The following is a 22,831-nucleotide window of genomic DNA, read 5'->3' as shown; positions in this document are numbered from 1 at the left end:
GTGGAACGATGAACCGTCGTCTTGATAGGCCGCGATGCTGGCAGATGTTTCTCGTCTTTACACGAGCCGTAACACGACTTTCTGAAAACAAAACAAAAAAAAAAATAATTCAAATGCGATTTCTGAACGAGAAACTTGGTGTCTCTTCTTCCCTTATATAGAGAAAGATGATGGCGTTGCTCCTACCTACTCTGTGCGGCTACACTGAAATGCTAATTATCTTCATATCTAGGCGGGTTGTATGCTAAAAGTCTACTCGATATTTGGTGCATGCCGGCTCCACGGTGATGCAGTTTAATACCCAGCCGTATAGGCATGTGGTACCCTGTATGCGGTTACTTGTGCAACCCCTTTCGTTCACGTGAAAGCTGATAAATTTGTGATCTAGCTTGTCACCATCGATCTATGAAAACCCCTTAGAACAAGGTGTCCCTGAGACGTGGGATCCAATGACTGGAAAGAAGTGCCCTGAGCTGTGAGAGGTGAGTGCAGAAGGGACGGCGGTAGTGACTATCGAGCCGGGGCGGCGGCGGCGGCGGGCGGGAGCGGCCGGGGCCGGGTTTGTGGACATCGTCTGGTTGCCCGGGCAACCAGGCTGCAGCGCTGCGCCCGGCCGGCGCTTCCAGGAACTGCGCTGGGGTCAGGCGTGGCCCACACGTGTCGATATCGCCTCCTCGCTACCTGCAACGCCCACCTTCTCCGCTGCCTGCCTCCGACCGTCTCGCCAGTGCATAAAACATTCCATCCCGCCGGAGCAGTCGGAGAAGCTTTCAACTGTCTATACTTTTAGTTGGTCTATTTCTCTGAGACTGTATTATTATAAGATTGGTAATCTGCATATGCACAGACAATAAAATTCAGAAATAAATATTTTTGAAATGCAGCTCATGGTGCGCATCAAGAACTTACAAGAACATGAAACTTCCTGGCAGATTAAAACTGTGTGCCGAACCGAGACTCGAACTCGGGACCTTTGCCTTTCGCGGGCAAGTGCTCTACCAACTGAGCTACCCAAGTAAGACTCACGCCCCGTCCTCACAGCTTTACTTCCGCCAGTACCTCGTCTCCTACCATCCAGACTTTACAGAAGCTCTCCTGCGAACGAAGCAGGACTAGCACTCCTGAAAGAAAGGATATTGCGGAGACATGTACTGGCGGAAGTAAAGCTGTGAGGACGGGGCGTGAGCCGTGCTTTGGTAGCTCAGTTGGTAGAGCACTTGGTAGAGCACTTGCCCGCGAAAGGCAAAGGTCCCGAGTTAGAGTCTCGGTCCGGCACACAGTTTTAATCTACCAGGAAGTTTCACATCAGCGCACACTCCGCTGCAGAGTGAAAATCTCATTCTGGTTACAAGAACATGATTTTTTCGACGTAGTCTCCTTGCGTTTCAACCTACTTCGGTCCATCGTTGTACAAGCTTCCTGATGCCCTCATGAAAGAAGGTTCTCTGTTGAGTTGCGAACCAGGAATGCACCGCTTCTTTCATTGCATCGTGCGAGGCAAATCGACGGTCCCTTAATGTCTGTCTGAGTGGATCAAACAAGTGATAGAATGGGTAAGATCGGCATTATATGGAGGATGATCCAGTACTTCAAATTTGAGTTTCTGGAGCGTTTCAGCAGTGTAGGCAGCAGTATGCGGGCGGGCATTCTCGTGCAACAACACAACACCTTTTGACAGCAATCCTCGGCGTTTGCTTCGAATTGCAGGCTAAGCATCTCATTGTAACGTACACCGTTTTGTTGTTCTTCTTTTCCCATAATGTTCCAGTACTGAACCTCGTGCGTCCCAAATAAACAGTAAGAATCAGTTTTCCTGCGGACGGTTGGGTCTTGAACTTTTTCTCGCACGGCGAATTTGGATGTTTCCATTCCGTACTCTGCCGTTTGCTCTCCGGCTCGTAATGATGGACCATGTTTCGTCACCAGTAAAGATCCTGCCTAAGAAGTTGTCCCCTTCATTGCCATAGCGATCCAAACGTTTTTTGCAGGTGTCTAAGCGCGTTTGTTTATGCAACTGTGTGAGTTGTTTTGGGACCCATCTTGCACAGTCTTTATGACACCAAAGTCTGTTGTGGATGATTTCGCAGGCAGAACCGTGACCAATTTGCAGACGATGTGCCACTTCGTCAATAGCAGATCGTCTGTCTAAGAGAATCATTTCACATGAACGCTCAATAGTTTCTTAATTTGTGGCGGTAAACGGTCGTCCGGCTCCTTCATCGTGCGTAACGCTTGTGCGATCATTACGGAATTTTGCAATCCATTCGTAGACACTCCGTTGTGGCAAAATGCTGTTCCCGTACTGTACCGAAAGTCCTCGATTAATTTCGGCCCCTGATACGCCTTCCGACCACTAAAAACGGATCACTGAACGTTGCTCTTCTTTGGTGCAGATAAACAGCGGAGCAGCGATAACGAAACTAATCTAGCAGCTTGAAAATTGCAAAGATATAACAACAAATAAACAAAGCATGCGTCGTCAACGTAAAACGACAGTATTACCAAAATAAACGAAAATATAACTAAGTTGCGGACAATAATTGCCTTAAGCTCGTACACACGCTGCTGTGCAAAATTTAAGGATGAAACTTTGACTACTCATAGACTGAATTACTACATTGTAATATGAAAGGTAACTATACTTTTATTCAAATACAATAAGTACTCTGATGTCACTGCGATTTATGATTGTCCCCTTGACATTTCAAAAGGCGGGATATTGTTCTTCATATGGTGTGTGATCACCATGGACAGCAGTGCAAGCCCCGGAACATGCTCTCGTACTGGCCACCAGAGCGGTTGACAACTGAGACACAGCTGGTACGACGCACATGGAGTAGTACAGTGTCACAAATAACATTGGCCTGAGAGTGCAGTGTGTCAAAGATTTGGAGGTCAGTACGTCCAGGCAACGCTATGCTTCGCCAAGCTATAATACCTGTACCACTGAAAGGATCATTTTTGACAATGTTCATGGATGCATTATGTGCCATATAATGGTACGTCGAGAATTGTCAGTCACGATTGTTTCGGTCCAGGTGTTACGGTGTGGGTGGCGTAATGTTAACTGGGCTACTGACCCCCAAATATTTTTTAATTTTCAGTCTATTGGCTTTCCATTCGTGCCCGTGCAGCCATCTCAGTTAGCGGAAAGGCAATACGACAGTGTGTTTGAGGCGAATTTCTTGTCATTAATGACGATACGGTTTGGATGACACTGCGCGACCGCAACGAACAGCTGAGATGGAGCAGCTCTTGGAACAAGAGGATATTAGGCGAATGCACTGGCCTACCCGTTCTCCAGACTTAAGCCCCGTCGAGCACGTTTGGGGCGGTAAGGAGACGAATTGTAGCAAATCCAGGTCCACCAGCGAACATCCAGCAGTTGTGAACTACGCTGGTGAAAGAATGGAACGTCCTACCACAAGGACTCCTTACCAACCTTGTGGGCAGAGAAGTAGCACGTTGAGGAACATGCACTGCCTTTCGTGGTAATCGCAAATACCGTACCCTATCGTTTATTTTTCACTTCCAGATGCACTTTGTTATACGAAAGTGCGTGTGAGACCGAAAAATAAGATAGATGAACAAATTAAATATCAGTACAGTTACTAAAGTCTTTCGCGACGAATTTGTAGGCTGGAGTGACAGAGACGAGTGTTTAAACAGGTCCAGTCGAACATGTGTTCAGTCTTTAATGACCTCACCTACATGACAGGCTGCAATCATTTCCTTAACTTCACATTTTTAGAACGTTCTTACGTAAAGCGTTCATCGTAGCTTTATTTTAACAGCTTGTTTAGTGTCTCAAATGTTTACTATCAATGACTGTAACGAATTCGTTTTGAATGTGATGTGTTGTAAAGACAACGTATAGACAGGAACGAAAGGAAGAAAGTAATGAAAACCATGAAACTCAGCAATGGCACATATTCTATTCAACGAGCACAAGTGCCCTACGCTCACACACGGATTGCCACCAATTTCTGAAATTCCTTCTGTGCGAAATACTGTGGTGGAGGATTAGTGTGCGATACTGCCATAATATTTTTTTTTTTTTCCAAATGCGAAAGAGTTGAGGCGTTACTTGCAGACATGGAAATGCTTGTTTTGTGTAAGCGATAACTCCATTACTATCCTGTTGCTGTTTAAGGAAACATGGGCAAAATGTATCACAATTACAAATAGGAATACGTTTCCTCACTTCGTACGCTTGTGACCTAGGTACCGACAATAAATGTTTCACTGATGGTAACAGTAGGTATCCCATGAAAAGTAGTAGTTAGCTTGCATGTAAATACAGTCATATCTCAATCACAGGTCCACTCAGCTCACTCTTAAGGCTGCTTGATTTTATTCTGTAAAAGCGCCCTTCAAGTCCCCATCCGTGAACCCTGATTTACGTTCTGTCGTTTCCGTAAACGACTTACGGATCGGATGAAGCCTTGGCTAAGCGGATTAGAGCTCCATTGTCGATGACCTAAACTCAGGGTAAATTGCAACATTTCTTTCTTTTTGTCTGTTTCTTTCTCCTTCCTTCTTTCTTTCTTCCTTCCTCCTTAACCACTTACCTATCTTCATTCCTGTTTCCTTCCTTCCTTCCTTCCTTCCTTTCTTCCATCTATGCATATATTCCAGCATAACGTAGGAATGGTTTTGGTGTTCAAAAGTAACCCACTATTTGCAACGATTGTCAAGTATGTGACACATTTCTAGATCTTTAGAATGTGAAGTCAAATGATCGTGGACTAAACAAGCCCTAATGAACGTGTTGTGTGCGTCCAGAACAGTAATATTCAGTTAATTTCTAACTTTGGAAAGTAATACAAACTATACTCATTATACCAGAGCAAGCGTCTGTTCATGTCGTATTTGTCAGGTTTAAACGTCATACACACATATAGTTTACATTCTGTGTTTACATTAACGCCGCTTGAAAAGAATGGGTAAGGGTTGTCATTACACGTCGAAATTAAAATTTCAGGAATTATTTTCCCAACAATTTTTCTGTTAGGTTTACGGATATAACTTATAAGACATTGGATAAAATTACGTAATTGCTTTCGACATGCAGCAATGGAAACAACTAAGTTAACGTCATTTACGTTGACAGACTCCTTAAATCATTCGGAGATAAAATTCTGACGTTGAAAGATTATGAAAGAGATAGTACTCGAGGAAAAAAAGCAAGCCAGAATACGATGATCAGAAAATTGCTAGAACTCTAACGGAATTTCAGTGTGATAATTAAGAGACGATACAGCAGTCAGGAAACTAAGAACAGCCTCATGTTTGTCGGTATCGTGTCAGAAACGACTCTATTAAAAGTTCTTTCGGTAATATCCCACTGAAAAATTCTGTACGTTTCGGATTCCGTTCAGTTGCAATTAAGAAACTGGTCGCCTTTCGAACTTTTTTTTTCCTCTGATTCCCTCGTGGCATCCAGGTGCTTTTGCCGTACTGCGTGCACTTGACGGCTCGCTGCCCGCGAACAGTTCATCGCGTGTGTCGATAAATTGAGCATGCGTCTACCACCGCTTCGTCGGAAGGCCGTGCGTCACAGCGACCTCTGCGTTCCGACATGTTAGTCGGAATGACGGCACGCTGCTGTTCGACGGGCGGACTGCGCAAGTGGTTGTCGTAGGATATGGCATTTTATCGGCCTGGAGCCCACGAATGGCAATCGCCGCAGGACAATGCGTGGAACTCGGCCGCTTTCACCTCCCACAGCCGTTTCATCTGCATACAACGGTGCACCGCTGAATCATTTTAGACGGCAGTTTTCCACTGTTCTCTTTCTCTGCATCGGGGTAGAAAGGGTGCTATCCTATCCAGCAGGTACAAAAGTAATAGTAAAGGATGACAGTTTAAACCCGCGTTAGACCATCCTGACTTAGGTTTTCCGTGAGTTCTCTAAATCGCTTCAGGTTAATGCCGGGATGGATCCTTTGAAAGGGCACGGCGCCGGCCGAAGTGGCCGAGCGGTTCTAGGCGCTACAGTCTGGAACCGTGCGACCGCTACGGTTGCAGGTTCGAATCCTGCCTCGGGCATGGGTGTGTGTGATGTCCTTAGGTTAGTTAGGTTTAAGTAGTTCTAATTTCTAGGGGACTGATGCCCTCCGAAGTTAAGTCCCATAGTGCTCAGAGCCAAAGGGCACGGCCGATTTCCTTCCCTAATCCGATGGGACCGATAATCTCGCTGTTTTGTCCTCTCCCCCAAATCAAACAAACAACCAACCTATGGTGAAAAATGTAGGTATGGAATCGTAAAGAGGCTTGCCGTAATGACTCTTAATGTCCTAGGAAATCAAATCGTACCAGTAAACTAGTAAATGTAAATGTCATGTGACTAGGGCCTCCAGTCGGGTAAACCGTTCGCCAGGTGCAAGTCTTTCGATTTGACGCCACTTCAGCGACTTGCGCGTCGATGGGGATGAAATTATGATGATTGGGACAACGCCCAGTCCCTGAGCGGAGAAAATCTCCGGCCCAGCCGGGAATCGAACCCGGGCGCTTAGGATTGACATTCTGTCGCGCTGACCACTCAGCTACTAGGTGCGGAGAGTAAACTAGTATTGCCTCAGAATATACCCGTAACTTAACCAAAAAAGAAAGGAATTGCCAAAGTCTGTTATGATGGACAATGCTAGTTTTATTTTACTTTTTAGTAACTCCTTGGCGAATGTTCAGCGAAGTATTACATGTCACTTGTAAGTGAAAGTAACTTTAGGAGTTTTTGACGCTCGTCTGTGCTCTCGAAATCGATAACTGTGGAAGTCAACGGGTTCTGTAGTTGCCGTTGTGTGTTGCCAGTACTTGGAACTTTCTCGCTATCGAAAACGACCGTTTTCTATTTTTTTTTTTATATCTGAGAAAAACTCTGTGTTCTACAGCTGCTGATCGCGATGTGCAGCGACAGATATTCACACATCACATGTGTAAGTCATCAGATTCACTCTGTATATGTATAAACAAATACACTTGCATATATACATGGCTTTAATATTTGTTTGTCTGGGACACATCGTCCCAGAATTAAAGTAGAACTGACCCCGTCCCCACGTTGTGACCAGTCTTTTGGGAACTTTCCCTCGATTGTAAGACAAATGGTTGAAGTGGCAATGCTTGTATGAGTGTTCCCGCTCAATGACATTAACATTATTGGAGTGCGTAATTTGCTGAGCGTAGCAGAGTCATCAGTCACAGCAGGCGACTGGTGATGGCGTGAGGAACGTTTAGAAGAGTCACCCAAGTGCCTGTAACTACAGAAGCAGCGTGCTGCTTACTGACAGCTCCGATTTCTTTCAGTACATGCTTCACATGCAGTCTCCGGGAAGCAGACATTTAATTTTTCCTCAGCAGAATTCGCAAATTGTCACCTCATCAAGAGCGCCAGTGCTATCCTCTCTAAAGAAGACGGTGTCCATTTTACGGAAAACAAACAGATATTTCCAATACCTCATCGGTTATAGGTGCACCAGATGGACTGCGGCAGCTAATGTTCGCTTCTGATGTTTTCAGAAAGTCAGATTCCCTATTATAGTAAGGCTTTCTATTTCTTCGGTAATATGAACGTTCGTTATAAATGTAAAACAAAGAGCAATGAAAGAGTGGACGATCCAAAGCCACTTTCTAAATTGCGAGTGATCATCGTATTATAAGAAAGTTCCCAAAAGACTGATCACAACCTGGGGACGGGATCAGTTTTAATTTAATTCTGGTACGAGGTGTCCCAGAGAAAAGATATTAAAGCCAAGTGTATTTGCAAGTGTATTTGTTCATACGTATAAAGAGTGAATCGGATGACTTACACATGTGCAGTAACACTTTGTAGGGATATGAAATGGAATGATCACAAAGGGTCAGCAGGTGGTAGACTTCGGTTTATTGGCAGAATATTGGGGAGGAACAATCAGTCTACAGAAGAGACTGCTTATAAATGACTCGTGCGACCAGTTCTATAATACTGCTCAAGTGTGGACCCGTACCACATAGGACTAACGGGAGATATTGAACGTGAACAGAGAAGGGCAGCACGAATGGGGACAGATTTGTTTAATCGGTGGGAGTGTCTCACAGAGATAGTGAAGGAACTGAACTGGCATACTCTTGAAGGTATACGTGAACTATCCCGAGAAAGTCTGTTATCAGAGTTGCAAGAACCGGCTTTAAATTATTACTCTGAGACTATTTTACAACCCTCTACGTATCACTGACATAAGGATCGTGAGGATGAGATTAGAATAATTACTGCACGCACAGAGGCATTCAAATAATCATTCATCACGCGCTCCATACGTGAATGGAACAGGAAAAACTGTAATAACTGGCACGCTCTACCATGCATCTCGATGCAGCTAACCAACTGAAGTAGATACAGAGCAAGAAACACTCATCAGGCAAGAAATCGGAAATGTAGATTATGAGAAGTTGTTTAAGAAGAGGGAAGGATACCATATTGAATTACGCAAATAGTTCCGCACCTTAGAAAATAAAGCTTGCAAAGACATACTCAGATCTTCCGGAATCATTAGGGGGGGGGGGGGGGGGGAGAGAGAGAGAGAGAGAGAGAGAGAGAGAGAGAGATAAACACACACACATGTATCGGAGAACACACAGTAGCAGAAGAGAGAACAGACGACGACCTAATAGAAGCAGAATAGATTACTGTAAAGTAAACAGAATCCTATCGTTGAAGGCCTTAATGTTTGGAAAAGTATAGGGCGGCTTTAGGTATCAGTGGATATCTAAATGTTGTAGTTTGTTGATAAGCTGAAGAAGACAATGAGGGGTAGATAATGGACAAGGCAGCACTTGTTAGGCGTTACTTCCTCTTTTGAAGTAGGACGGACTAATAGATAACTTCACTTTCAAGCTTTGGTAATTGCAATGTAGGAGACAAATTTAGGTAGATCTATTTATTTAATATGATTAACGTCACAGCTATCGAAAGAATTATGTCTCAATTAGATACAACTGCAACGAACAAGGCGAAACAGTGGTTAAGGCACTAGACCCGCTGTATGGAAGAGTGGGGAAAAAATTGTCCTCGTTTTGCATTTAACCAAGTCGCGACAGGCGTTCACGCGTCGTTATTTGGTTCGTTAGTCAAGCTATGCGGGACAGCCTTTGTGCGCACTTTGCTCTTCTTCAAAATATTCTGCAGAATGTCTTGAACACCCGATTTAGAGAAGTTCAGTTCGTTGCTGCACCGCGATTTGTGACACGACGACACTGACACACAACGGTCGCATCTCCGCTGCGCAACACTGCCTGCTTACAACTGACTGGTCGAACACGCATCTGTTCTTTACAGGTGTTAGTTCAAGTTGCCACCATAGTTACTGCGCTGGAGTCATTTATGCCCTAGGAATAAAATCAATCATGGCCCATTTTGGACGGGCGAAGTACTGTGAAGTAAGTGTCCAGTCTCCCTCCTAATGAGCGGTTAGCTGTATGCCAGGGACGTCCAGTCTCGTGGCATTGCTAAAGTTTTTTCACTGATGGTAGTGTTGGAAAGCGGTCCCTTGAGTCTCACGAAGGAAACTGACGAATTACCTCGAGAAACAGCAACTGCAGCTTTTTTCAAGTTCCGGCGAGGAAATGCATCCTCTTTCGAGAGAAGGGAAGCTTAGGACCTCGTCCTACCACAAGGAAATAAGTTTTCTCTGGATTCTCTGAATCGTTTAAGGTGAAGAACGAATGCCGGTATGCTTTTTCCGACGAGTGAAAAGCCGCCTGCTTGCCTTATCCTTTTGTAATTCGATCTTGAGCCGCGCCTCTTGTTAACTTGTCGTTCACGAGATGTTAAATCCTAAACTTCTCCCGAAACGGTCCAGAGGGCGACATGTTAACTAGGTGCGTCCAGTAGGTAAGTTCTCGGAAGTATCTCAGGTTTCTTCCCCGATCAGTGTAAGCTCGTTTATTCTATTCTCCTTCGATTTGTAGGCGTCAGCCCTGGCGGCTAATTTTACTTCGTAAGCGGAGGCGGGAGCGGGAAGGAGAGTGGTTGCAGCTTGCTACGAGGAGAAACCAGCGCCACTTTCTACTGCTATTGCAGTTGAGCGCTGCTCGGCCTTGGCACGCCGACAAAGACTCCGTCGCCTGCAGCCAGTTGGCGATTGGCTGCATCGCCTCCACGCCGCCGAGGCGGGGCACGTATTGTACACGGCGCATGCTGCGAGAAAAGGGCTTTCGTGTGCTGCTCAGAGCTGCAGTAAGTGCGTGCGGAAAATATTGACTCCCATCGAAAGATAGGAGCAAAAGGAAAGAAATCTGGTAATTAAAGGCTAGAGGCGGGTCAATTGTTATTAGTAGCACCAGGACGGGAGAGGAAATACTCATGGCTAGTGATGTTCTCACTATTAAGAGTCATAGCCGTGGAGAAGTGTCTAAATGATAGCGCTTTCGCCATTTGCAGGCACTGTCAAGTGATTGTGCAATTAACATATCCATTTCAGCATTAGTTCATTATTACATTACAGATTACACCATAGAAGGTCATACAGAGGCTACTGCTAATAGGTATATACCTAAGCGTTTGCAAGAGCGAGCCGCTGTCCCTTCCTGGCACCTGAGTACAGGTTTTTCCTTCATTAGTTTCCTCTAATTTCTAACAATCACTGTCTGCGACTCCACTGAACGACAACTTAAACACTGCTGCTTTAGCAATCGCTACGTATCTAGGGTTTTATTAACAAGGGAAATTATGCCTCTTCCTTGGCGCGGCTTCCGTTTCAACGCTTTTCTGCAGTCAAGGTGGTTGGCCTTTACAGAACAGTGTCGATATAACATCTTCAATTTTTTCTGTGTTTTCAACGTTCAGCCATTACCGTGCTCAAGAAGGGGCCCTTTCACCCATTCGCACGGATCCCGTCGCCACTTCCCACTACCTCATACGTGCGTCATCCATCCTCGATTCTCATAATGCACAATGTAATCACAACTGTCTCTGGACAAGGAAAACACAAGTTGCGTTGCTGAGTCTGTATTCACTTTAACACAGCAGAGCTACGTATAGTAGTGCAATCGGAAGAACACAATCATACTCTTCCGTAGGTGTGAACATCTATACTTAAGTTAAAGCCCCGAAGACGTTAGTCGAAAGAAGCAAATATTATTTCCTGTGCTAGAAGAAATGGAGAAAAGTGTGAAATGTTAAGATCAAAAAATGTGTTCTCCAGGACTGGGATCTTCACAAGGTCTGTGAGTGCAACAACACCACACGCATTCACAGAGTTGGGTATTATGCATTCCATTTGCCATGCTGCACAACAGTGTAACAGACTTCCGGGCGAGGATTGTATTGGTGCAGTCCTAGGATGCTAAAAGCTTATTCTATAGACCAGTTCGAGGGTGGTTTTGATAGATTACCATTTTGCTGTAGTGGTGCATTTACCTCTGGGTATGTTTGACCTAACCAACCCAAATAAATGTGGCTTTCAAAACATATTTTGTTCATCTTCATTTATGCCAGTACCCACTAAAAAATATAAATAATGAATAATGCAATAAATCCGTTACTGTGAACAGATGTGATATTTCATAAGCAAACAAACTGTTATAGACGGTACCAAAGTAAAATAAGTATTGTTAAAGTTTATTCTCTGTTTCTCTGCTTTGTGGGTTATTAATGCGATATTTTTGTTGATATCCAACAGGGTTGTGTCACGTATTCTGATTTTTTTCCCATTTCCGATTTTATTATTTCAGTTTCCGCTAACAGTAAGGGAATGTGAATACGTAATTTTTAAATATTTTACTTCACAATTCGTAGAGATTTAATCGTAGAAGGATGTAATTTCAGATTGTTGAGTCAAAAAAATGGCATTTCTATTCATGCTAATAACCTAAGAAGTACCTTTCATATACTATCGAAATATATTTACCGTTCAGATACCAAAGTAATCTACTTCAAAATTACTATGTATTAACTATCAATCTTTTTAGATACAGTAAGTGTTATGTACTTCTTGTCAAATTTAGTTCTTGGGGGCACGACACATTCTCCGACTAGAGAATTAGTTGAAAAAATGAGGTTTTGAATATTGCCCACCCCTTCCATTCCCACCCTCTGAAAAATTTTTGCGTACACACATGAGTGCATACCATTTTATTGTCTTATTGAAATTAGTTACATTTCATGTCATGTTATATATTCGTTATTTGAACATACAGGGATCTTAAACCTGTGTTGATTAGTAAAGTTTTTAAATCACGTATCAGGTTACCAGTAATTCTGTGGGAAACTAAACCGCCAAAGATGTATTTTACATACAATCTCATTATGAAATAACCTTCGATCCTAAAGCAGAAAAAAACCGAACAACATACATGATAGTTTCATTAAGCATCCCAACAAAGCATATAATAAAATTAGTATGACAATCCCTGTATTGTCAAATAATGTATATTACGGTCTTGATATTTATCGCTACATAAATGCAACTAATTGTAACGTGATTTCTTGGTCGCGTCTGTGTGCTCTTCCTGTGGCTCTCGTCTGCGTCAAGGTCGCTGTCCGTGGGGTGATGGGCCGGCCTTTCCCTAATCCCGCTAAATGGGTTGAGGAGACCGAAGAGGCTGGCTCAAGGGCTTGGGGTTTCCCCAGGACGGGCAGGTGGTTCCAAACACCTGACGGGAAATGAACGCTTCAAAAGACCGGTGGTTGGCACTTTTTGCGGTGGAGTGGTTAGCGCGACTGGCGAAGGGCCACTGAAACTACCTGCACGCGGCTACTGAGTGGCCGAAAAGCCTAAATGTTAAATAATTTCGTGGAATGTGTTTTGGGGCTTGCGAAATCAGAAGTAGTCGGCCTGCAACCCCGTGCTGTGAGAAGTCATGTGTCCACTGGAGCGGATGTGGTGTTTTCCTAAGAAAAGTCAGATTTTGAGTGATCACCCAAATTACTTTATTTGTAGTACGAGCAGTCTGAAAGCATTCGAAAGTGCGTTCCCATGAGCCAGCGTAGAGTTGTACGATTTCCTAGCGAGTGTTGCCTTTCAGCGAACGCGCACGTTCCCGCTAGACAGAGCTCATACATCAGATCGCGAACCCAGTAACTAACTAAATGGTGGTGCTTTATTGAACAAAACTGTCTGGGCGAGGGTGCTAGAATCCAATTAACTATATTTATATCCGAGGAAATTTGAAAGTGATGTTTTTGCATGGCTTTTTCTCTTATTGACGCTGAAGTGTGGTGTTGGATTAAGTAGAGTAATCGGTGTAAGTAGTTACGAGCCAGTTGGAGGTGGCGAAGGAACTGTATGCAGTGTTCGTATTCTATTCTATTGGTCGGATCTCGGAAATGTTCCGCGGTTGGATTCCTAGAGGCCTTTAAATATTGGGTTTGTAACACTGAGAAGTTTAACCCTGTCTCGTGGGTCAATTCGAGGCTAGCGACCCGTTCTTAAACTAATTTTGGATGTGCAGCAGCACAGGGAATTAATTAGGGTTCGCTAATATACGTTTTCGAGTAAATCCGCAAAGCAGTACGTCGCGTAATTCAGGTCTGTCTCGTGCGCCGCTCGCTGCTAACAAGGGGACCGCACGAAGCTCCCCTCACCGATTTCATTCATTCTGACAAGACGGTGTTCGGCCTTCATTACATGAGCTATATGTCGCAGTAATTGTTTTCTAAGTTTTTACAATCCGCGTCATCCTGATTCGTGCAGTCCTCAGTAGTTTACACTTTATACGACAAGAAGGATCGGAAAGTTAACGAACAATAATTTCTTTCTCCCCTGATATTGCAGCTGGATTGTTGAAATTTCATTTCGATATAGTTTGAAGTTCGCGATACAGATGTTAATTTGTTTTCATGTGCAGCTCTAGTTTGAACTGCGAAACACACATGGCGGGCGGGCATGTAACCGTCGTCAACTTGTGAAGAGCAGCGAAGTGTAGTTCTATATTTGTGGGCAAAATGGCATAAACAGAGTTAAATTCACAGGTATGTGCGTTGCGTGTTTGGGGACCACTATAGCGATGTCTCCAGGCGATGTGCATTCTTCTAAGGCGGCCCTGTGAACCTTTGTGGTTCGCTACGCTCCGGGCTGCCGTAAAAGCTGCAACCTCGCAGAATGTCGGAGCCGTTGAAGCAGCAATTTTGAACGACCGGCGTGTGTAACTGCGAACCTTATCGCAGCAGTTAAACATTTCCTATGGTGTAGTGTAAGATATCGTACATGACACGTTGAAATTTCATCAAGTTAGAGCCCGCTAAGTGCCTAAGAGCCTGACAGACGACCACAAGTGCCAGCGAATGATGACAGGTTTGGATCACTTATCGCGTTAAGCCGCAGAAGGGTACGACTATCTGAAAGAAATTGTCACTGGTGATGAGTCGTGGGCGTACTATTACATGCTCGAACCCAAGCAGGCCTCTGTGGAGTCGAAACATGCTGGTTCCCCAGTACGAAAATAATTCAAAGTGACTGAACTGCTGGGAAAGTGCTTGTGGCAGAGTTCTGGGATATGCATGGTGTGTTACTGGAGGACTTTGCTGAACATGAGACCAGTGGGAATGTTGCAACCTACATTAAAACTCTGATTAAGTTGCGTCATAACCTTCGTGATAAACGCCACGACTACTGCCGGTATCAAATTTCTTCATGACGATGCCCGCCGCTATGTTGAAAATTATAATGAATTATTAAGTTTTGATAACTTCCACAGTCATTCTAAATCTGTTGTTAGAATGACGTTGGAATGGAAAAAATAAAAGTACCAGCAGCGAGATTCGATCCAGTGACCGCGCTTACGAAACTAAGAGCTTACACGCTGGACTTAGGAGTCCTTGAATATTAGCGACCATACAACGTACACAATTTCTCAAACTTTATTTTCTCGATAAATAATAATTAAAACGCTTGACCTGTTCTATTGTTCTGTTGTTGATCAGTTTTTATCCGAATGGGATATTCCTCTTTGAAGGCCACTGATTATGTCTTCATTTCTGAAATTGTCAGGAGGTACTCTTCACAAACCTTGCACAGCAAATGTTTTCCCCTTTGTATTAATAATATTGAACACTGGTAGTAGTAGTGGTAGTAAATAATTCCGAAAGGACAATATTGTTAAGTTTACTATTAAAAGTGTACTAGGGACTACTTTTCATGGTATAGATTCTAATGCTGTACTGACACTGAAACATGTACGTTAATTGCAGAATCATTTTACAATGACTACAGAAAGGAGACCGCAATAGAAGCAAATACAGTAAGGCTAATGACTAAAGCATTAATACACTCCTGGAAATGGAAAAAAGAACACATTGACACCGGTGTGTCAGACCCACCATACTTGCTCCGGACACTGCGAGAGGGCTGTACAAGCAATGATCACACGCACGGCACAGCGGACACACCAGGAACCGCGGTGTTGGCCGTCGAATGGCGCTAGCTGCGCAGCATTTGTGCACCGCCGCCGTCAGTGTCAGCCAGTTTGCCGTGGCATACGGAGCTCCATCGCAGTCTTTAACACTGGTAGCATGCCGCGACAGCGTGGACGTAAACCGTATGTGCAGTTGACGGACTTTGAGCGAGGGCGTATAGTGGGCATGCGGGAGGCCGGGTGGACGTACCGCCGAATTGCTCAACACGTGGGGCGTGAGGTCTCCACAGTACATCGATGTTGTCGCCAGTGGTCGGCGGAAGGTGCACGTGCCCGTCGACCTGGGACCGGACCGCAGCGACGCACGGATGCACGCCAAGACCGTAGGATCCTACGCAGTGCCGTAGGGGACCGCACCGCCACTTCCCAGCAAATTAGGGACACTGTTGCTCCTGGAGTATCGGCGAGGACCATTCGCAACCGTCTCCATGAAGCTGGGCTACGGTCCCGCACACCGTTAGGCCGTCTTCCGCTCACGCCCCAACATCGTGCAGCCCGCCTCCAGTGGTGTCGCGACAGGCGTGAATGGAGGGACGAATGGAGACGTGTCGTCTTCAGCGATGAGAGTCGCTTCTGCCTTGGTGCCAATGATGGTCGTATGCGTGTTTGGCGCCGTTCAGGTGAGCGCCACAATCAGGACTGCATACGACCGAGGCACACAGGGCCAACACCCGGCATCATGGTGTGGGGAGCGATCTCCTACACTGGCCGTACACCACTGGTGATCGTCGAGGGGACACTGAATAGTGCACGGTACATCCAAACCGTCATCGAACCCATCATTCTACCATTCCTAGACCGGCAAGGGAACTTTTTGTTCCAACAGGACAATGCACGTCCGCATGTATCCCGTGCCACCCAACGTGCTCTAGAAGGTGTAAGTCAACTACCCTGGCCAGCAAGATCTCCGGATCTGTCCCCCATTGAGCATGTTTGGGACTGGATGAAGCGTCGTCTCACGCGGTCTGCACGTCCAGCACGAACGCTGGTCCAACTGAGGCGCCACGTGGAAATGGCATGGCAAGCCGTTCCACAGGACTACATCCAGCATCTCTATGATCGTCTCCATGGGAGAATAGCAGCCTGCATTGCTGCGAAAGGTGGATATACACTGTACTAGTGCCGACATTGTGCATGCTCTGTTGCCTGTGTCTATGTGCCTGTGGTTCTGTCAGTGTGATCATGTGATGTATCTGACCCCAGGAATGTGTCAATAAAGTTTTCCCTTCCTGGGACAATGAATTCACGGTGTTCTTATTTCAATTTCCAGGAGTGTATTTATACATATGACCAAGGTGAACTAAACATCTCAGCGATTTAAGAAACCGAGGAAAGTTGTACATTGCTGATAGGTCGGGCATTCCAATGCCACTCCTTCCAATGAGCGATCAGTATCCCAACCACAGTGCCACTTCACTCGGTGGAAGATAAATCAGCTGCGCAGCAAAAGTCGCGTAGTACTGAACACTCATTTAGGTTTACTAATAGACACGGGAAACTAATATGTGTGTCGTTAGAAATTGAAATACCGACCAATTAGAGATACGGCGTGGGAGAGACTAACAAGGAAACCACATGGCAATCGCATTTTTAAAATTTTTTTATATTTTTGATATGTGAAGTTCACAACTCAAATATCTAACGCCCGTAGCAGTACGTTGGATCTCTCAAATATTCGCGAGAAAATAGACCTTGAAATTTTTCAGAGTATCTTTAATAACCTAAATTCTGGCTATTTTTTCGACGAGCAGTGTGGCTCTGTGGTAGTGTGCTTGCCTGTTACGTGAGGGGTCTGGGTTAAATTCCTCGCCGATCCAATTTTTAACAAAGCTGCATGTTCTAAAAATGTTTCCAGGAAGCATAAAGTACATAAAAATGAAAAAAAATTGTAGCCTTGGAGACGTAATTGCTGGTTTGAGTCTCGTTTGATATTACTTTTGTTTTTTACCATTCAGATACGTCATTTAAATATAAAATTCGTCAAATATATACTATTTAATAAATATTTAAATGTCGTTTTACGAAAAATGCACGTCTTCTTCAAAAATGGTTCAGATGGCTCTGAGCACTATGGGACTCAACTGCTGTGGTCATAAGTCCCCTAGAACTTAGAACTACTTAAACCTAACTAACCTAAGGACAGCGCCCAACACCCAGCCATCACGAGGCAGAGAAAATCCCTGACCCCGCCGGGAATCGAACCCGGGAACCCGGGCGTGGGATGCGAGAACGCTACCGCACGACCACGAGATGCGGGCGCACGTCTTCTTATTTCTAATTACGTATCACATACAAAAATGCATTTTTCGTTGCAAACATATATTCTGCTACCTATGTTTTGTAGAAGATTGTCAATAACAATTATTTAAATTAGAAAAAAATTACAGATTACATTTCTTTTCGTCTCTTCACGGTAATGGCCACGTGGCAGGCAAGCACTCGAACACAGCGTCACAATGCCTGTCGAAAAATCAACCCTACTCCAGGGTATCAACGACGCTCGAAAAACTTTGAAGTTGATTTTCTCAAAAAAATTTGATAGTTGCATGAAAATGCGTTGGAAGATTGATATTTGAATTTCAAATTTCACGTACCATAAGTACAAAAAGAAAATAAATACAAAAATCCAATTGCTGTGTGTTCTCACGGTAAGCCAAAGAACTTCGGTATTTAGTAACTGAAATTGCATATGACAGGCTAAACAAAATCTGCATGATTATTTAATCACCTCACTCGTGTATATTACCTTTACTCCTAATTTTTTCTACAGCAAAATCATTCGATTCTTCTCAACCGTGGTCTACATGTGAGAACTTGTATGTCTAAAGTATAGCAGTATATGGACATTGGATGTGGAATGCAGAAACTCTGCAATACGGGTAGTGATGGGGAAGCGCCTGAAATGCTCTGTGTGTGTGTGTGTGTGTGTGTGTGTGTGTGTGTGTGTGTGAGAGAGAGAGAGAGAGAGAGAGAGAGAGAGAGAGAGATTTTAATTGGTCGGCATGTTTCGTGAATGTAGTAACTGAATGCTACTGTTAATTCAGCCTAAACATTCACGGTAGCAGAAACCTGATTACCTACTATACTTCCTTAATGCTGACTGATTTGCACGCTTGCTAATGAACACTTGTTTGATGGTAGACCCTGTAATAAAGATATGGCAACACAGTTTGAAATTGCAGATAACACTCACAGACTAGTACTACACTTAGATACTGTGTAATATGTGGCACCTGATATCGTTTACCTAACACAATGATGTCTAAGATAATTTTGATCTCTCGTGGCAGTCTGTGACCTTGTCACTATTACTGTATGCAATATTGCAGACACTCTGTGTCCGTACAGGTTCTCTGTAAGTAATTGTTGCTAGGTTGGAAGGTGGGCTGTACGGAGCTGATTGCAGGGGCTGACTGCTCCGCAGCTGTCTGAGTGTACGCGGTGCGCTATGTTTTTGCCCTGTTGGAGGAATTATTTTCCTGTCCGCCAGCACAAGGCAGAAGCAAAGTAGTCCAAGGTTGACGGAGTTCCTTCCGGCTATCCACTCTATCGGCGGACGTACACCACACGCTGGAGGAAGGGGCGTGCATGCAGGAAGAGGTCGGTGTTTACGAGTGGCATCTGTAAGCTGCTGGATGGAGCTGAGAGACGCCAGGCGAGTGGTGGTACCTGTGTAGTGGCGGCCTCTCGCGGTATTTGTGGCGTACCTCTCACTTGGTACATTACATGTACTGGAGTAGTGTATGCATGTACAATACTTCGCTTTCTCCCATCCCCCACAGTTGGGTTTCAGTAAAGAATAAACATGTAGTACATCTACAGTTATACTCCAGTACTCCACAAGATATCTTACGCAGTGTTTAGGAGTGTACCTTGTGCGCCTTGATCTCTCTCACCCCCTTACACGCCTTTTTTTTACCGAGCCAGAAATGATGGACACGAACTAAGATAGTTGGTAAGCCTTCGTATGAGCTTGAACCTTTGTCATTTTACCTTCATGGTCTTTTCGCACCAGAAATGTCTAACAAAACTATGTGTTGTTTGAACCGTCTAGGAAGGTACGGTCTCGGAATTTTGACGGTAGCTGAAACCACACTACGATGAACAACGTCTCTCTTCTAGCGTCTGTCACTAAAGTCGGATGAGTATCTTCCTGACTGACGGTTTCATGCTTACTAATCATACCTGATAATGGTACCAATCTGAGAAGCAATTACCAGACGAATGAGGGTGAACTACACTTCCTGAGTATTCTTTCATCAATCTGCGTGGCACATGCCTTTCCTACGATAAAATTTTAGGTGCTTGTTCCACTTTGTCTTACTTTAGCCGTTGTTTCCAGTGATCGCGATCGTCTTGTACAACAACAACAACAACGGGCGTTTCCACGTATTTATGCGCAAGGCACTTCATTTGCCTATGTTGAGAGTGAACTACCAATCCCTGCAGGTCTTCCTGAATTTCGCTACAATTACCCAGCGTTGCGACTTCCCCATTTACTCGTACAACAGCATCATCCGCGAACAGCGTCATAGAGCTTCAGAGCTTATAGACTGTGTCATTTATACAGGGTGATTAAAAATAGCCTAAAAAGCTTGTAAAGGTATTGCAGGGTAGGCTGTGCTGAGGAATAATTGTGGAGGAAAAAATGCAACGTTGCGCCGTTTCAGAGTTAATTACTATTGTAGTTAGTCAGTCATAACGTTGCGCGCGCAAGTTCAAGCGGCCGGCCAGATACATTACTTAGTGTCAGTTGTTCTCATAAGATACACCATGTGATCAAAAGTATCCGGACACCTGGCTCAAAATTACTTAAAAGTACGTGGCGCCCACCATCGGTAATGCTGGTATTCAATATGGTGTTGGCCCACCCTTAGACGTCATAACAGCTTCCACTCTCGCAGGCATACGTGCAGTCAGGTGTTTGAAGTTTCCTTCGGGAATGGCAGTCAATTCTTCACGGAGCGCTGCACTGAGGAGAGGTATCGGGTCGGTCGGTGAGGCCTGGCACGAAGTCTGCATTCCAAAACATTCCAAAGCTATTCTATAGGATTCAAGTCAGGACTCGGTGCACGCCAGTCCATCACAGGGATGTTATTGTCGTGTAACCACTCCTCCACAGGCTGTGCATTTGAACAGGTGCTCGATCGTGTTGGAAGATGCAATCACCATCCCCGAATTGCTCTTCAACAGTGGGAAGCAAGAGGTGCTTAAAACATCACCGTAGGCCTGTACTTTGATAGTGCCACGCAGAACAAGGTGTGCAAGCCTCCTCCATGAAAAACACGACCACATAACACCACCACCGCCTCCTAATTTTACTGTTATGTAATGTGGGCTGCATCAAATCAGGCGAAGTCTTTCAACAGGCACTCATACTTGGCTCAGACACTATTTTCTAGGCATCTTTAAATGCTCACTCTGCACTCAGAACTGTAAAGAGCGATGTGACGTGATCGATGAACATACTAGGGACACTGCGCAACTCATCTGCGCAAAGCTTCGTCGGAGTTTCACTGTGGTTTCTATTTCGCGACCGATCGGACCTCAATAAACGAATAGGCCTAGTAAAACAACGATCTTGTGGGATTCAGCTCGCCTTGCTCGTAAACGAGATCCAGACAGCAGTATACACCACCGTCTACAGCTTCAGTGTTGCTTGTATACTGGAAGGCGTTCGATGCAGTTCCTCTTTGCTGCCTAGCGAAAAAAAGAAAGGAAAAAAAAACACGTACGAAATTCAGTACAGCTTGTTCCTAACAAATGGGACGCAGCATTCCACTCCTCTCGAAAATGACTTAGTATGTAAAAGTAGCTTTGAGAGTATCCCAAGGGAGTTGTTACTAGACCATTACTGTTCACAGTCTGGAAAACTTGTAAGGATGTTCCAGGATAGATTGTGCTGAGAAATAATTGTTAAGAAAAAAAATTCTACGTTGCGCCGTTTCCAAGTTAATAAGCATTGAAGTTAGCCCATCAGGCCTCAGCGTGCATCAAGCGACCTGCCAGGGACTGCAATGTGTTGTTGCAGAGTGAGCATTTAAAGATGCCTAGAAAATAGTGTCTGAGCCAAGTATGAGTGCCTGTTGAAAGACTTCGCCTGATTTGATGCAGCCCACATTACATAACTGACATGCATTTCCTTCGTCATGACAATTCTCAGTCGCACATTGTAGGGGCAATGAGACGCTCGTGCAGCACTTTCGATGGGAACTGTTTGATTACCCTCCTTACAGCCCAGACTTGGCTCCTCTTGGTTTCATCTTTTATTACATGAAAACATTTTGGCACAGATAGCGAGCTGCAGACCAGCGTAGAGAATTGGCGGAAAGTACATGCCTTCTGTGACGAGGGAATTGGAATGTTGGTACAACGCTGCAGCAAATGTGCAAGTTGGAGCGGCGACTGTGTAGAGATATAGCGGGAATATGTGGGTAAAGGGTGTAAATAAAATATATTCAGTTTTCACTGACTTCCATTTAGCGATCGATCGGACCGTAATAAAATAATAGCCCTCTTAAAAGCCATGTTAATGCCTACAGCTAATGTTTTGTTGTTCCTCTCGGAGTGTGTGGGTGTTTAGGGAATGCGTGTGTTCCAGGTCCGGTGACGGTGCCGATGGTGTCGACCAACAGCTCGCCGCCCATCGCGATGCCGGTGCAGGTGCCGCCGGGCCACGTGGTGCAGCAGATCGTGGACGAGAGCGGCACACTGCGCCACGTCATCCTGTCGCCGCAGGCCATGCTGCCGATGCCGCCCCCATACGTGAGTACTCCAGCCTCCAGCCTTGTACACGACACTCGTGCTCTGTGATATCTTATCCCGTAACTTACACCAAAAGAAAGAGGGAACGCTCGATTGTATTGTGCCTCAGAATACTAGTTGTTCTGAGGTGGGATAAGTCACAAAGGTTGCACCGGGAGTGGAAATCGTGATAATTAGTTTGCAGTTACGATAGGATTTAAACAGAACTCTCCGCTGAAGCTAGCTCTGCGCTTTGTTACCATTATTTTTCCGGGTATAATGAAACCAGACGCAGAGATCGCTGTAGGAGAGCGTTAACGTGTTAAAATATAGCACAATGCGATAAAATGTGTCGCAAGAATAATCGGACTTGGTATAAAAAACTGTTTAGACTGCGAGCTCTAAGAGGAAGAATGCAAATATGCGTCTGATAGCACGTTGATTGCGTGTAATCGTCACATAATCTTTTTCGTTTCCCAGCGGAATTAAACTGCTTAAACTGTAAGTAGGCTGGTTAGGTTTTTATATTGGTAACGCCACGTGAAAATCGCAGACTGTGCTATGTGCAGTCCGAGGCTGGTCGGTATTGTTGCAATATTCGCCATTGTAGTGTTGGGCAGTTGGCTGTTAACAGCGCGTAGCGTTGCGCAGTTGGAGGTGAGCCGCCAGCAGTGGTGGATGTGGGGAGAGAGAT

The 22,831-nt window shown here is 44.8% G+C and overlaps 1 protein-coding gene across 1 annotated transcript in view; it reads left to right on the top strand.

Annotated features, from left to right (window-relative positions):
* Positions 1-22,831, top strand: part of LOC126236770 (fibronectin type-III domain-containing protein 3A) — a 330,311-nt gene that overhangs the window by 197,577 nt on the left and 109,903 nt on the right. The window contains exon 3 of the mRNA XM_049946340.1: positions 21,995-22,158. Within this exon, the coding sequence (XP_049802297.1) occupies positions 21,995-22,158 (164 nt within the window). The remainder of the gene's footprint in view (positions 1-21,994; positions 22,159-22,831) is intronic.

The sequence above is a fragment of the Schistocerca nitens genome, chromosome 2 (genome assembly GCF_023898315.1).
Source record: "Schistocerca nitens isolate TAMUIC-IGC-003100 chromosome 2, iqSchNite1.1, whole genome shotgun sequence".
Lineage (NCBI taxonomy): Eukaryota > Metazoa > Arthropoda > Insecta > Orthoptera > Acrididae > Schistocerca > Schistocerca nitens.
This window is presented reverse-complemented; position numbering and strand designations above follow the sequence as displayed.